Source organism: Diaphorina citri, unplaced genomic scaffold (genome assembly GCF_000475195.1).
Source record: "Diaphorina citri unplaced genomic scaffold, Diaci psyllid genome assembly version 1.1 scaffold1047, whole genome shotgun sequence".
NCBI classification, from domain to species: Eukaryota; Metazoa; Arthropoda; class Insecta; order Hemiptera; family Psyllidae; genus Diaphorina; species Diaphorina citri.
In genome coordinates, this window is record NW_007378477.1 from 62,419 (window position 1) to 80,168 (window position 17,750).

Genomic DNA, 17,750 nt, shown 5'->3' on the forward strand with positions numbered 1-17,750 from the left:
CTAATGCTTTATGCTTTACTAATATTCGTACCTTTATTAAATAGGTAAGTCATTTAACATTTTAAATAAGACATTCATAAAAAAAACTTAAATCTACGTCATACAATTGACTGAACGAAGTGAAGTCCGAATTTTAGCTGCATGTTTAGATCGTAGGGTTCTTGTTCCAAGTTACCCAAAACCTCAGAGGCACTTCACCCTATTTTTATCCATGTCTATCTGGACTACAAGACTACATTGCTTTCAGTCTTCATGTATTGTCAGGTGGTGGTTTGTACGTTTGAAGACACCGAAACATCGCTGAACTAGGCTTCATAACTTTATTAGGTACATATTTTTCAATCGCTTTTGTGCTTTATGAGATTATGAAGAGCAAACCATTATAATATCAAAGTAAGCTGTGTGCAGTCCGATGTGACATGCATTGTACATTATTCTCTCACTTTCTTCGTCAGAGTAGAAGCGAGGCGAAGAGTAGAAGGGGGGCCTGGTTATTATTAATTCATCGTAACATCGTGCCCGTGGTAGAGAGGATGGGGGAAGCTTAAATATTCATACCTCTTTTCTGTACGCCATTCCTATAGACTTGTGCAAGTTGTGTTACCCCCACTAGGATACATTCCAAGAAGGGGGGCCCTGGTTATTATTAATTCATCGTAACATCGTGCCCGTGGTAGAGAGGATGGGGGGAAGCTTAAATATTCATACCTCTTTTCTGTACGCCATTCCTATAGACTTGTGCAAGTTGTGTTACCCCCACTAGGATACATTCCTATACCTACGCCACCAGAGCTGCTCAAAATGGCAAACTTCCCTGAAATCTCTCACCTTCAAGCAAAATTTCAAATCTAAAGATCTGAGTCCTCACTGAGCCCTTATCAAATCAAGGTCAAGGAGCATTAACTAAATATCTGTGGATAACCAGGATAATTTAACTCTATTACGCGAGGTACAGGTACCATTGGATTAGGATAGCTGATCCCAAGTGAGATTAGGATCGATTTGGACGATTCAAGTCAGCGAGAGTATCAAAGGCTGTAAAGCTGACAGGGCATTTCATGAAACTTCTTTCACGGTCTAAGCAAAATTTCAAATCTATAGATAATTTAACTCTATTACGCGAGATACAGGTACCATTGGATTAGGATAGCTGATCCCAAGTGACATTAGGATCGATTTGGACGATTCAAGTCAGCGAGAGTATCAAAGGCTGTAAAGCTGACAGGGCATTTCATGAAACTTCTTTCACGGTCTCGCGGACCATCTGAGGCCTCTGCGACACGTTGATCAGTCCTGCTATGTATAAAACAGTGTCTATACTACCTCCCCCGCTAGATACATAGCTTTTTATCTACCTGTATAACTATTCATCCCAGATCATCGGGAACAGGCGAAAATAGGCGAATATACGTCATAGGTTGTTTGCTTATCATGTTAAAACAACCAGGAATAGACACGATGTTCATTTGGCAAGGAAACTATGTTTCTACAAAATAAACAAAACAGATATATCAAAGAAAAATAAAACAATCGAGTTGTCCGGTAGCAAAGTCGGGAGTCGAACCCACAACCTGCGGCTTTAGACCACCAATGCTGACTAGCAAACTGTTTCAACCTTCTTTTGCGTCGATTCAATCAGATCTCAAGTAGTTTGCTACTTTGTGTTGAGGGGGGTTCTCTCGTACAGTAGCAAAATTCCCCATGGCCAAAAGCGATATAAAAATGTACGTATTAAGCTGTATTTATACAATTATACACAGCTTTGAAGTAATTCCTCAAGCAGGTAGCATTACATCTGTAGACGATAACCTAAACCCTATCATCAGAATAGCAACTACCGATATGTTATGCACAATTATACAGGGTAAACCAACAGATGATCATACTTGTTATAGCGGAATAAGGCCCTGGGTACTGGGGCCCATTTCCCCATACACTGAAAAATAAATTCATTTTAACGATTCTGCGTTGAATGAATCGCAATATTCGCAACAGAATCTGTTTTTGAAGTGAAGAGTGTCTGAATAGAGATGTTTCATTGGATCACTCAGTTAATGAGTCAGATCCCGAAACATGTAACTCACTCTTCTTAGAATTGACTTTTACAACTATCACTGACAGAAAGAATAGAGTTTGCTCATCCTGCTGAATTGGGACTAAAAGATCCTTCACTTATATTTTAGATGTAGTTTGCAATACGATACATACTCAACTGTTTATGATTGCAAAGCTTTGATTTTATTTTCTCTTCTTTTTTAAATGTATTTAAAGGTTATCAATTAATAGTTATTTTGATAGGTACATCGACTATGATAGTAATGGAGCTAATGAGAAAAAAAGAAAGGAATTCAATAGATAATGATAGATATAGAATACCTAAGGAAATATGAATTGAGATCAAATTAAAGTGAAGACCAAGTAGGACACAAGACACATTAATTGGTTTTACAAAATCATTGTAAAGCATCGTACAAAAATAAAATTAAAAGGAATTATCTACATAATACTAGGCAAGAAGATACTGACCCCACCCTAGTCACCTGGGTGGAACACGCAATCGCTACTGAGGTCCATCATGTTGTGGCATAAGACCTTGTGCATTAGGAGCCATGCTGGGGAATGAGGGAGGTTGAATCCCCATGTGTTGCGATACAGCTGATAAATGATGTCCTAGCTTGGGACCTACACTATCTTCTGCTTTCTCTTCTTCACGCCTCCTTAGGCAGGCTGCCTTGGGGTTGAGATTCCTTTCGCGAACTTGCTGTTCTAAAGACATGATAACTTCCACAGCCATATTTAGAATACCTAGTTTTGTTTGGGGTTTATCGGTTTTCAAATGTGCCATACACATTCGACCCAGTTCTTTTAAAGCTTCGTTGATATCTCTAATTCGAATTCTTTCCCTAACATTATTGGCTTGGCGTCTTTCTTTCTCTCTCATGGCTTTGGTCTGAGGATCTTCAGAGTCTTCGTCGGCACTGGAACAGTAACGTCGCGATCTCTTAGATCCTTTGTTGGATGTTGAATTGGTGGGGGAAGTGACACTATTCATCTGATCACTACAAATAGATTCCGTTTTCGTGTCAATGGTAAGTTCTTTTCGTTTCTTAGAACTATTGGCAATGTTTTCTATTTTGATATGACCATCGGTGTCGGAGGAAGACGCGAGACCAGCGAGATAGCCTGCAGGGATAGCACCCACAGTACTAGACACTGCATGAGAATTACCTAGGTGTTGATGATAGAGGAGAGATCCCCCGGGTGATGGATGGCTTAGCCCAGGCAAGTTTAGTTGCCCGTCTGCATGGTTACGTATCACATTGATGGCATCATCCAAACACTCTTCCATGCCTTCGGTGTGGCTTCTCAGGTATCCTATGGCTTCATCTAGTCTCTGCTGCTCAGGTATAGACATATGAAGTCCACGATGGTCGGAAGTAAAGTGTGGGGAAGATGCATGCGGTCCTGAGACCCATTCACTGTTTTGAGCTGACAAGGGAGGTGGAGAGCTTACAGGTGTGGAAGGATTCGAACTGTAACTACTCGCACTTTGGTCGGCGGGGTATATGGAGGCGAGGGCTTTGCCTACTGTGTCACCCGGTCCTGGACCTGTGGTTTGAACTATAGGACTGTTGTGTCCGGGGTATAAGCTAGGACTTTGAACACCTGATGCCGCCGCCGGATTTCGAATAGTAGACATAGGGGGAAGAGGTGAGGCAGTTATTGATGAGATATTAGAAGAGTCTGCGGGACCTCCAGAAGGTGACATGTAGCCCATGTTCTCTGGAGGCAGATGTAGCGTGGACGGCGGATACAAGTTCTGAGAAAGATGATTGGATGTGGAAATGGCATGTTCTGGAGGAGAACTGTAATCAGCATAAGGTGATGGACTTTGGATGGGACCACCCCCTGCCCAGGGGTCCCCAGGACCTCCCCCTGTGTTGTTGATATAGTAAGGATCGGTATATATGCTACTGGGGTTGGGTTTGTGCGATACAAAGCGAGGTGAGGAAGCTTGACCAAACTCATCATACCATCCATGCGCCCCATCCACATCAGAATTCTCAGGAGGTTCTATACTTTCTCTTTTCCGTTTGATAGAAGCTGGAGGTACTGTCCTGCCAGGAGGCATTATGAATGGAAAATAAGGCGAGTCTGGACTGAACGAGTCTGTGTTGTTATTGGCATAACTGTTACTGTACGACATTCCGTTATCCATGTCTGCTGCACCGTTATATCTGTAACAAGAGAGATGGGTTTTCATAAAAGTAATAATTCTATGTATGTAGTATGAAAGTTTTTATGAAATGAATAAATATAAATGTTATCATATAACTTACTTTAAACATGCGTCAAACACCATTCTGTGAAATTCTACAACAATAATCGAGAGAAAATAAAGTTTAAAAGTAAGGAAAACCAATACATTGAGGCGGTTTTTCTCTAAACTCGTATGGTGTATAGCACTACCGGCGGTTAGGGTGGCCATTTAGCTGTGATAAACCGAGGAAATAGGCTCTGCAAGAATCGTGTGTTTTTGGCATCCCATGTGTGACATTTAAGCTGAAGCTTAAGCTCAGAATATTGTTATCAAATGAGCTTCAGGATATCGTCATCTGAACTATGTCCACTACCACGTAAGTCGATTTTGGCAACTTCTCAGAAGAGAGTTAAAACTATTTCCTATTTATTAATGAAAATCTGAAGTAAAAACTATTTCCTATTTATTAATGAAAATCTGAAGTTATTCAGTGTTAAACTTTGTCATATAGTAGGTAAACTACCGAGCTGTCTTTTTTTTAATGTCCGGAAAGAATTATGATTTCAAAAATACGTACACACATACAAGCCTTTTGGTAACCATTTTACCAAAAATCGACTTACACGGTAGCATACACTGAAAAATAAATTCATTTTAACGATTCTGCGTTGAATGGATCGCAACATTCGCAACAGAAACCGTTTTTGAAGTGAAGAGTGTCTGAATAGAGATGTTTCATTGGATCACTCAGTTAATGAGTCAGATCCCGAAACATGTAACTCACTCTTCATCTACCTTTACATATAAGGAGTTGGCTTCTGACTCATTGACTGAGTAGTTCACTGAAGAGTAGAAAGTTTTTATAACTCTTACACACTAATTCCTAGTCCAGAACCTGTTTTAAAGCCCCAGTATGAAAATTTTTCCAAGTATAGTACAGGGAATAGAACACCACCTTAAATTGAGAGTTCGGGGAACAGAACAGAACCTTACAATCTCAATTCTCAACTGCACCATTGGAAATAACACATGTGTTTTTCCTTCATCCGATATTTAATGGAAATATTTTATTCTCAGTCACGATTTTTATATTATTTTTATTATAATTTAATCATCGTGGAACACAAATAATAATGTATGTACGTACACACCAACACATGTAGGTACGTTATTATTAGGTATGTATGCAAGTATATTTATTATGACTAATGTAAGGTTTGGCAGTGTAATAAAATCAGACCCGAAGGGAAGCGGGGTCAAATGGACATTTCACTTGAGAAAATATTGTCTCTGCTTGAAAAATCTTGGAAAGACCCCTAGACCAAAAGCCTTTGATATGGGGACTGAATTCTCATCATCTGACAGTTTACAGTTGTTGGAGATGGTTATAACTTTTTGAGATAATTTAGACCAATGCAAAAGCAAGAGACTTCTCCGAAAATGGAAAACTATTTTACTTTTCCTAAAGTATAGTAATGAATGGACTCTTAGTGAAAGCAATCACAAGGCGACCTTAATGCCCGAGCCCTCCTCTACCACCTAACCCTTAGATCTCTAGAGTGTTAAACATTGTCATATAGTAGGTAAACTACCGAGCTGTTTTTTTTTTTTTTTATGTCCGGAAAGAATTATGATTTCAAAAATACGTACACACATACAAGCCTTTTGGTAACCATTTTACCAAAAATCGACTTACACGGTAGTGAAATTTGGACGACGACGACGATATGTAGAAAGGTATACAAAAATAATAGTAACAGCATACATGTTCATATCCATACGTTTTTCCTAGAGGCCTATAGCACACAGAAGTTTTTATACAGTTATTTTTGGTCACCCTGTTCGTTATATACTTATTTATTTACTTTATGGTCTCAAGTATATAGGTTCAATCTCCAGGTACCACGGACGCAACTCGGATGACGTTTTTTGGGTTAGGACGCAAATCGGATGATTTGGGATTTTTGGACGCATCTGGTGTTCCTCCGCCCAGGTACTGGGTTAGTGTCTTCATGTGGTACTGTGGTATCATCTATGCACAATTGCACATATCATCACATTATGCTTTTTGAAAACAAACACCGAATTCACGCCACTAGTTCTTTCCATAAAATAATAATTCAACGAAAAATATGAAAAGAAAAATATAAAATTATTTGCAAAGAAATTGCAACCATTCATTATGTTAGGAAAAAAATATTTAAATTTTAACTTCTCATATATTTTTATTGCTACCTGTGTACGATTTGAGTTTTGTAAAAAGAAATCCCAATGCTAATGCCTATTTTATTAAATAAAAACTTGTTAAATTATACCGCCAGCTACTGGGTTTGCATATTTGTATATTATACATTAGTTATACAGGCTATTTCGCTAACTTGATATGGTAAAATAATGTTTAATTATATTATTATAATTTGAAAGGGAAAAAAATTGAAGATTCTTATCCGAGTAATAATTTCAATAACTCTTCAAGATATACGTGGTAATAAAACGCTGATTCTGAATGAGGCTCTTGTAATCATTTTGATTCTTAGCGGAAGCATTTTCACTACTTGGATATTTCTCGACTCGGTTAGAAATCATTTTGATTTGAGCTATTCTCGTTCAACCTGTTGTTCATTTCACAGGTACCTACTTCCATATTGAGCCGAATTTGTGTTTCAGATGTATGTAAAACTCAGCAACATTTATCTCATTGACCTATGCGACTGTTGGCAAAATGAACGTGCACATTGGTCCTCTTCAAATTTTCATTTTAAAAGTTAGAAGTAAGAACAGACATGTGAAATATTTTATTTTAATAATTTTGTCATATTTATTTATCTGAACAGAATTCAATTATGTACAAATTATTATTATTTTTTATATAGGGAAATGAGTTTTAAGGTAGACAAAAAAATAATTACAACATTAGACAATCTTACAAAATGTATATGTTTTTTGCGCAAAAAAATAAGACAGAAGGGGAAAAAATCTACTATTGATACAAAGACCTCAAGATACAAGAAAAGTTCAATTTTAGAGGACTATTCCAGTAGTATGTGCTTGAAATGTGCATGAAAAATAATAATAAAGGAAGGACGGGCTAAAAATTAATAGAATAGTATTTTTCCTGAAAAAAGTTTAGATCATTGCGTTAATATCTACCTACTTCCATACTGAGCCGAATTTGTGTTTCAGATGTATGTAAAACTCAGCAGCATTTATCTCATTGACCTATGCGACTGTTGGCAAAATGAACTTACAGATTGGTCCTCTTCAAATTTTCATTTTTAAAAGTTAGAAGTAAGAACAGACATGTGAAATATTTTATTTTAATAATTTTGTCATATTTATTTATCTGAACAGAATTCAATTATGTACAAATTATTATTTTTTATAGGGAAATGAATTTTAAGGTAGACAAAAAAAATAATTACAACATTAGACAATCTTACAAAATGTATATATTTTTTTGCGCAAAAAAATAAGACAGAAGGGGAAAAAATCTACTATTGATACAAAGACCTGAAGATACAAGAAAAGTTCAATTTTAGAGGACTATTCCAGTAGTATGTGCTTGAAATGTTCATGAAAAATAATAATAAAGGAAGGACGGGCTAAAAATTAATAGAATAGTATTTTTCCTGAAAAAAGTTTAGATCATTGCGTTAATATGTTGAGTTCCTAATTAAACTAAAGAATATTCAATCTCCAGCTGTAAGTTACCCTTAAATCTCAAAATAACTTTCACTTCGAAATGGTTTTTGGGTGGTTTTAGTATGGCACATTGCATACCTATTGTATACCAGGCGCACACATGTTTCTAAAGTCTTGGTAAAGTGTCACGTGTCACGACTTTCGGTTGCGATCAGCAATGTAATACCAGCGAAAAGACGACATGGTCTAACTCTAATCTGAAGTTTGACATGATGGGTTAGGACGCAAATCGGATGATTTGGGATTTTTGGACGCATCTGGTGTTCCTCCGCCCAGGTACTGGGTTATTTCTCTTGGCGTTAATATGTTGAGTTCCTAATTAAACTAAAGAATATTCAATCTCCAGCTGTAAGTTACCCTTAAATCTCAAAATAACTTTCACTTCGAAATGGTTTTTGGGTGGTTTTAGTATGGCACATTGCATACCTATTGTATACCAGGCGCACACATGTTTCTAAGGTCTTGGTAAAGACCAAGTATCACGTGTCACGACTTTCGGTTGCGATCAGCAATGTAATACCAGCGAAAAGACGACATGGTCTAACTCTAATCTGAAGTTTGACATGATTCCAGAAAGTTGTGTGCTTTTAGATCCAGATAAGCTTCAAACAGTGGAACAGGTTCCAAAACCTCTAGCTAGAGAAAACTCGAGTACTTTTTGAATGTACATATGTAGGTTATTATAAATCGGAGTCCACACTGCACATTACCATTCAAAGAAAAAAAGAGCAGCAAGTTTAAGAAAACTCCAAAGAACAAAATTAGGTATAAAGGAAATAGATTAATGCTTACAAAAAACAAACTATTGAACAGAATTTTGAGAAAATGTTAAAAAATATATATAAATATTCTATAATATTTTAAATTAGATATAAAAATTATATACCTTTATAATACTATGTACTTATTTATATCAATGTATTTTCAATATTAACAGATCGTTTAGAAAATGAAATCAAAGGAAAAACCAATTAATATGTTAGAACAAAGAAGGAAGATACCTAATAAATAATGTACCCAAATACAGAAGCGTTGTTCATTTTTTAAATAAATAGACAAATCACCAAGGAACTGCATGCATACTGCAGCTTTTCTTAGAGCTTTAGAAGCTCCAAATATTGGAAAATACTCTCTAGTACCCATAAAGTAAAAAGTTCATAGGTACTTCGAGACACATGGACTCGAAAAATTAAAACCATGGTTGCTTGTACAAAAGGACTGATGTCAAATGAGCAAAATAGCAAATATATCGAAACATATGTATACTATGTACAGCTATAAATCAGCTAGGATTATTCTAAATGCTCATAACACGCATCTTAAATGTAAAAAAGTAAAAAAAAAAAAAAAATAATATTTGACATGACCTCAGTAGTTGATTTGCTCTCGCAATATCCTGATAGAAATCCATTTGACATGGTTAACTCAGTCAGCCTCGAGAAGAGCTCTTGCACAATAAATCATCCATCCCAAATGATGGATGTCATAAAAAAACCTGATTTTCTACAGAAAGATTAGATATAAAACAAAAAATAGGCCATTTCAATGGGACAGTAATTTACAGCGCACTAGGAAGGAGGGAGGGGGCAGAAATATACAAAGAAAATAAATAAAACAAAGGACAATTTAAAAATTAAAATTACACATAAATAAAAATTTATTTTTAAGTACGGCTAAATAAATATTAAAACAAAAAATCACAAATAATTTTTAGCAAGGGGGAAAAATCAGTTGATTTTTCTTTTTAAATTAAAATAAAATTAAAGTACAGGGAGATTAAGTACAAGAAATATTCATTTGAAATCGCGTTATACTGTCATATCAAACCAAACAATGGGTTAGTATACTATCAGAAATCAAATGGGAACATTGTCTCCTGTCTTTGAGCTATCCAAAACAAATAAGGATGAATAGTTTTGGATTAGCTTTCTATTGGGATACATGACCTCGGTAATTGAAACATCATACGCAAAGGTCTTTTTCCTAACATTTTTTCTCACCAATTTATCCAATATCTATATCAAACCGAACAAAGGATTAGTAGGTATACTATCAGAAATCAAATGGGAACATTGTCTCCTGTCTTTGAGCTATCCAAAACAAATAAGGATGAATAGTTTTGGATTAGCTCTCTATTGGGATACATGACCTCGGTAATTGAAACATCATACGCAAAGGTCTTTTTCCTAACATTTTTTCTCACCAATTTATCCAATATCTTATTTTATTGTTCTCCATTGCTTGACTTGGAAGGGAAAAATAACACTGATTTCACATTACAATACTGATGGATTTTTATCATTTTACGGAGTTCATCTGAATACTGAATTATATTTTTTGATTTTTAACAATGAATAAATTAATGATATCACATGAAATCGACTGTGAGGTTCTCTATTTTTCACAGTTTTGATTTTCAACTTTGAGAATTCCTAACATTTTTTCTCACCAATTTATCCAATATCTTATTTTATTGTTCTCCATTGCTTGACTTGGAAGGGGAAAATAACACTGATTTCACATTACAATACTGATGGATTTTTATCATTTTACGGAGTTCATCTGAATACTGAATTATTTTTTTTTATTTTTAACAATGAATAAATTAATGATATCACATGAAATCGACTGTGAGGTTCTCTATTTTTCACAGTTTTGATTTTCAACTTTGAGAAACACGACCTGTCGGAAGTGCCGGATTTGGGTTTATAAAAGTAAACAGTTCCAGAAATGGCTTCAAAAAATTGAAACCAAACACAATTCGCCTAATTTGGCATCGGATAGTAATGAGTTCCTTCTCCAATTTAACTCCCCCAAACGAAATCCACAGGTTAAGAAAAGCTGAAGCACAAAAGAGTAGAAAACGAGTTGAAATGCTTTCTAAAAATAGGAGATTCAGGATATCGAACTTTAAAATCAAAGATTCAGTCTTGAGATTTCACCTATATTGATTATCACAATGAAATATCCAACAAACTGAATGAAATCTCAGAAAGAGCGACTCTTTTTTTAGGGGGTCTTGAGATTTCACCTATATTGATTATCACAATGAAATATCCAACAAACTGAATGAAATCTCAGAAAGAGCGACTCTTTTTTTAGGGAATTCAAAATCAAAGATTCGGTCTCGAGATTCCACTCAAAATTTCATCTTAGATGATGAAAACGGAAAAATCCGATCAAATTGGATGAAATCTCATAAAGATCAATTCTTTGTTTTCACTCACCTCAATATGAAGGAAAAACCTAGAACTGGTTTAAAGAACACTTTTCTAAACATAAGGGATTCAAATCGTTTACAGTGTGGTGCGATTTCGACATCACAAAATATTCATCGCCGATTTCAATTTGGAAGACAAATACAATTTCTATATGTACACGATAAAAAAATAGCGAAAGAGAGAGAGAAAGAAAGAGCAAAATGTTTCATTATTATTTGAAAGTAAACACTAAAAAGCCTCATTCATATCAATGGGCATTTATGAGCTTGCAGGACATAATACGTAAGTGAGACAATCGGTTGCTCTTTTTTGTAACAAGAGATTCACCAACCGTCTTCTCTGCTCAAAGGTACATAATATATCGTATGCCAAGATTGCCAAACCTTAAATACGCATTTTGTTAAGGCTATAAATGCAAAAGTTGACTTCATTCATATGAGTATGATTGGTCTAATCTCAGAACCATAAATTAACATTCCCTAAAATTTCTTTTCCTAGACTTGCTTAAAAGATTTTTTCCCCGACTAACCATTTTTGTAGAAAATTGCGGATAGATAAATCTAAAAATAATAGGGCAATTACTTGGTAACAAAAATCTCATTAGAACCAAAGTAAATTAGGACCATATTAATTAATATTTATGAGGGCACCTTCAAACACCACAGCCCAGGTGGGGAGATCTGACTTGCGTCCCGACTGTGAAATCCGAGTTGCGTCCGTCCGATTTGCGTCCCATTTCTGAAATTTATCATCCGAGTTGCGTCCAAAACTCAAAGATTCAAACAAACACAAGTGCACTACATAGAATAGGAAAAAGAAAGTTCTAAAAAAATCCCCCCCGCTGAAATGAAATATTTTCAAGTTGATTCGGAGTGCTGCAAAAGTGCCGACACCATACATATTAAAAATATGACTTCTTTCAATTCTGTCGCTTATTATTCATTCATCCTTCGCTCTTGAGAAGGCTTCATCAAAAACACTTGACACTTTACAATTTCATATCATAAGAATTAATTTAATAATTTTATTTAAATACAAAAAGAGAGAAAAAATCTCTCTATGTCTGTACACAGCATTTTTTCGGCTTTCATCATGTAGGTAATCGATAACGTTAAAAATTCAACTGTACTCACTGAACTTACAACAGCATTTTTTCGGCTTTCATCATGTAGGTAATCGATAACGTTAAAAATTCAACTGTACTCACTGAACTTACATGGGGATAGTAGGTAGATACTCAATACATTGAGGCGGTTTTTCTCTAAACTCGTATGGTGTATAGCACTACCGGCGATTAGGGTGGCCATTTAGCTGTGATAAACCGAGGAATCTCTCTATGTCTGACATAATTAATATCAACTCGTCTTTTCATTATAAGTTTTTCATTCATTAGCTTCTGGGTTTCAGAAGGAAGTAAGCTTCATTCTGAGCTTTGAACTTTCTATCTATGTACTTGTCGTTGCTCACTGCACAACATTAAATTAAAATGAAATCGAAATCATTTTCAAAAGGCTAAAACTGGGAAATAAGCTAGAATCCATCTCCTGGGTTGTAATCATATCATAATACTTTGTGACCATCCCTTAAGATTTTCAAGCATTAGGCAATCTTTCCAATAGTTTGGAACGGATAAATATGTATAAGGTATAAGGACCTCTACCAGCTCTGGTTGATCTCAATATTCCAGTGAAATTTATATTTTCAAATAGCATCTGATTTATTATTTGGCAACAAAACTCGTGTTTTTTGCCATGCCATCATGTTTACCTGTAGTTCAATCCTCCTGCTTAGTACTTTAGTCCGCGACGTAAAGTTTTCCCCTATTGTAGGCTTTCTCTACTAGTTCATATTTAACAAAGGGCACTTCCACATTGATGCCAAAATTTAGGTTTATGTCACCTTGTAAAATTTATCACATCCTTTAAACCTCAATTTAAATGACACCGCTGGTTCAGAATGGTCCTTCGTCCATAGAAAGACTCAAGAGTGAAGACTCCCTGGAACTGCCCTAGTTACCAACAAACATTTCTTTCTTCAATAAAATAAAATTATAAAATATATCCGTAGAACAACAGCAATAATGAAAAAGTTTTTGCTTTTATTGGAATATTTCGGTTGGTGCTGCTGATATTTTGCCAATCTTCGTCCAGATGTGCTATAGAGACGAGAGTGTTCTTCAGCTCAAGTCAGGAAAATACGAACAATAAGCGAGCTTTGAGTGTCTTCATTGTTAATCCTCAATACAACACTTCTGCAAATAAAAATGCTACATAGAAAAAGCATACAATAATTATTTGCTACCTAGATACATATTATTAGATTTTAGAACTTTCAAAGCCAGTTTTTTCCAGAAAGTTGTGTGCTTTTAGATCCAGATAAGCTTCAAACAGTGGAACAGGTTCCAAAACCTCTAGCTAGAGAAAACTCGACTGTAGGCTTTCTCTACTAGTTCATATTTAACAAAGGGCACTTCCACATTGATGCCAAAATTTCGGTTTATGTCACCTTGTAAAATTTATTACATCCTTTAAACCTCAATTTAAATGACACCGCTAGTTCAGAATGGTCCTTCGTCCATAGAAAGACTCAAGAGTGAAGACTCTCTTGAACTGCCCGAGTTACCAACAAACATTTCTTTCTTCAATAAAATAAAATTATAAAATATATCCGTGGAACAACAGCAATAATGAAAAAGTTTTTGCTTTTATTGGAATATTTCGGTTGGTGCTGCTGACATTTTGCCAATCTTCGTCCAGATGTGCTATAGAGACGAGAGTGTTCTTCAGCTCAAGTCAGGAAAATACGAACAATAAGCGAGCTTTGGAATGACTTATTCAGAAGTTTCTCCTTGCCTTTCCTCTGAACTTAATACCTAAATATTTAAGTATGTATTTGATCTGAGTTGAATCAGGAGAGTCTATAGAGAAAGATGATGGTGAGACCAATCTTCCTGAGATACCTAGATCCGACAGAGAAGGTCCGACAGGATATCCAGTTACAGGTTTCTAATTCACTTAGTACAACGATAAGTTCAAAGCGCAGATCACGGCGAGCTTTGGAATGACTTATTCAGAAGTTTCTCCTTGCCTTTCCTCTGAACTTAATACCTAAATATTTAAGTATGTATTTGATCTGAGTTGAATCAGGAGAGTCTATAGAGAAAGATGATGGTGAGACCAATCTTCCTGAGATACCTAGATCCGACAGAGAAGGTCCGACAGGATATCCAGTTACAGGTTTCTAATTCACTTAGTACAACGATAAGTTCAAAGCGCAGATCACGGGCAGGCAGAAAAAGGGCGTACACTGGTGGTTGATGAAGGCAATATGAAGTTTGAAGTAGAGACAACATTTCTCAACGTGGGGGCGAAGTTGCAGTACCCCGCAAGTTAATATCATCAGGAAAACTCACTCAAATATAAAACACAAATCAGGAGGGGGCTAATTCTATTATGCGAAAGCAAAACAGTTCAAGTCCATATATAATAGTATGCTCTATTCGTTTTAGACTGTCGAAGTAGGCCATACATAAGTGCAGTCTCAAAATCCAAACAGGATAACACACTCATGATTTGATTTTCGAGTGTTCTTCAAAAGATAGTTTTTGAATTTGGTTCTGGAATATAGGGTGTTCAACAAGTATTGAACTATTAATTCAAAATGGAAAACTTTCGCTACTTTCATCTTATTTGTTCGACTCACCCTGTACTTACGAGGGAAAATGAATGATGGACGACTGGAAGTCATTCAAATCAATATTACTGGTGGATTTGAAATTGGAGTTTTAAACTTAAATTTGCAAGTATGGTGGGTGGGTTTGGTGAATGTTTTGCTCTTTTCCAATGAGGCATGCAAATCTCAAATCATGTGCCTCTCAAATTCCTCTCCCCATGTCGTTCAGATTAAATAAAATATTCGCGTTTAAAATTAGGAAGGAAAGAAGGGGCTGGTTATTGGTGCAGGTAAAATCGTAAGAGGGAATGACATAGACTTTTTCCATTCGCACACACCACACGACCTCTGATCCTACGAATGACAAATTTGTTCACAAATTAAGGGGCTGGTTATTGGTGCAGGTGAAATCGTAAGAGGGAATGACATAGACTTTTTCCATTCGCACACACCACACGACCTCTGATCCTACGAATGACAAATTTGTTCACAAATTGCAATTTTAAAACGTTTTTCCTAACCCAGCCCCTAAAAAAAGATTGAACTCTGACATGGGGTTAAAACATTTACCTTCCTCCATGAACCTAGTGCATTAGAAATCATATTAACATCCCCCCGCTCCCATTTATTGCACAAATCTTACTCCTGATGGGAGATGCTAACCGACCTCAGTAGCGAAGCAGTTACTAGTTACTGAGGTGGGCTTCGGATAAAGGAGCTTCGTGGTTCGAGTCCATGTCAACAGGTATTGCTGATTAAGAAAATTAAGTTCCTTTTTACTTCAGTAAGGAATATCTTGACACGTTCGTGGTTCGAGTCCATGTCAACAGGTATTGCTGATTAAGAAATTAAGTTCCTTTTTACTTCAGTAAGGAATATCTTGACACTTCTTCACTTGAAGTAAGAACCTCAGGAGTCCCTTTACCTTAGCAGCAACCTCTACTATCCAGGTCACATTCTCAACCGACTAAATAAAATTCCTTGTCTCCGCCATAACTCGAACCCACACTCTCCTCCTTACCAGTCGCCCTAACGGCTTCGTGGTTCGAGTCCATGTCAACAGGTATTGCTGATTAAGAAAATTAAGTTCCTTTTTACTTCAGTAAGGAATATCTTGACACTTCTTCACTAAAAAGATGACATTGAAGTAAGAACCTCAAGAGTCCCTTTACCTTAGCAGCAACCTCTACTATCTAGGTCACATTCTCAACCGACTAAATAAAATTCCTTGTCTCCGCCATAACTCGAACCCACACTCTCCTCCTTACCAGTCGCCCTAACGGCTTCACTATTGAGGTAGGTGCTCGCATCACTGTTCACGACAGCCAAAAAAGAAGGAAGCAAAAAGTGGGAAAAAAGTCATCACAAGGATTTCAATCAAGATAACTCCAGACGAAAACAAGACACAAGAGCGGGGGAAGAGGAAAGAAGAGGAGTAGGAAAACATGGGGGCGACAGAACTCATCTCTAAGCCCTCAGAGGGAGCTGAAAGAGGAGGAGGAGGAGGAGAGAAAAAATGAAGCTAGAGGAGGCAGGTCTCATTTCAACACCTCTGGAAAGAGAGCTAAAGGATAAGAAGGAGGAGGAGGAAGAAGAATAAGAGAAAGAAGAGGAGGAGGAGGAGGAGGAGGAGAAAGGGAAAGACTAGGAAGAGGTTCAAAAGTTGAGGAAGGAGAGGAAGCAAGATGGAAAGAGATGCAGTGCAATCCCGATACAGTTGAGGAGGAGGAGGAGAGAAAAAATGAAGCTAGAGGAGGCAGGTCTCATTTCAACACCTCTGGAAAGAGAGCTAAAGGAGAAGAAGGAGGAGGAGGAGGAAGAAGAATAAGAGAAAGAAGAGGAGGAGGAGAAAGGGAAAGACTAGGAAGAGGTTCAAAAGTTGAGGAAGGAGAGGAAGCAAGATGGAAAGAGATGCAGTGCAATCCATTTTGTACCCATCCTCGTCTATCCACCCGTGAAATAAATTATTTACTAAACCGTTTTTTCTTCCCACCACCATACGGTGATGGAGGGCACAAGGGAAGAAACAGGGAGGAAAAAATGATGTCGGAGGGGAGAAATAGGGATTCTAGGGGGAGGGACGGATTTTCACTTTCATTTAATTTTTTTCACTTTCCCTGACACTTGAAAGTTGTTGCAATTCAAGGTGAACAGCCGAGGCTTAGAATTGACTTTTACAACTATCACTGACAGAAAGAATAGAGTTTGCTCATCCTGCTGAATTGGGACTAAAAGATCCTTCACTTCGGGTTTGGCAAAAACTACTGGACAAGGATGTAAACCGCGGGCATAGCTTCTTAACTTCTCATGGTTTTTGATTTTAGTTCTTAAAATTGGTCAAAATTTAACCAACCACCGTGTTACCGTTACCCTTCTCCGAACGCATGAGTACCTATGATGCGTCCAGAGGGAAATAAACACCTTCGGTCCAATTTATAGGTAGTTCCAAAGGTGTCCTCCAGGACCAAAGGTACCCTCCATCCCTAAAGTAAGTGCATGAATGGAGGAAATTGCAAAAACCAAAGTGATATTAGTGTAACTTGTGGTACCTTCTGGAAACCCAAGACAAAACTATCAAGATACATACGTGATTATACGTACCTAGTACGTATCGTACAGTGGTCATACAAAACATAATATGAATGTTGTTTGAGTACCAAAATTAAAAATCCCATACACAACAATTGGACATCAAGTTTTCTAATATACCTACTCATACGTCAATACTAGCTCTATCATTTAACCAAGGAATGAGGGACGGCAATTATGAAATTAATTATGAATGGAGTAATTAATAAGTTTCAAAGTAAAGAATAGCTGGGAGAAGAAAAAAAAACTCAATACTTTAATAATTATTAGGTCACAGTATTTGAGGAGCATGTAAAATGCATAAT

At 36.6% G+C, this 17,750-nt stretch overlaps 1 protein-coding gene and 1 long non-coding RNA gene across 2 annotated transcripts; both read right to left on the bottom strand.

Moving 5' to 3' along the window:
- Window positions 1-2,508: 2,508 nt before the first annotated feature.
- Window positions 2,509-4,234, bottom strand: LOC103513930 (transcription factor 12). The gene has a single exon (XM_008478786.3). The coding sequence runs from the start codon at window positions 4,217-4,219 to the stop codon at window positions 2,561-2,563; it is 1,659 nt and encodes a 552-aa protein (XP_008477008.1). The 5' UTR covers window positions 4,220-4,234; the 3' UTR covers window positions 2,509-2,560.
- Window positions 4,235-10,628: 6,394 nt separating this feature from the next.
- LOC113469378 lies at window positions 10,629-11,943 on the bottom strand. Its single transcript, XR_003392816.1, has 2 exons — window positions 10,995-11,943; window positions 10,629-10,905 (listed from the first exon to the last, which is right to left on the bottom strand). It is a non-coding gene; the product is annotated as an uncharacterized LOC113469378 (long non-coding RNA).
- Between the last annotated feature and the right edge of the window lie 5,807 nt (window positions 11,944-17,750).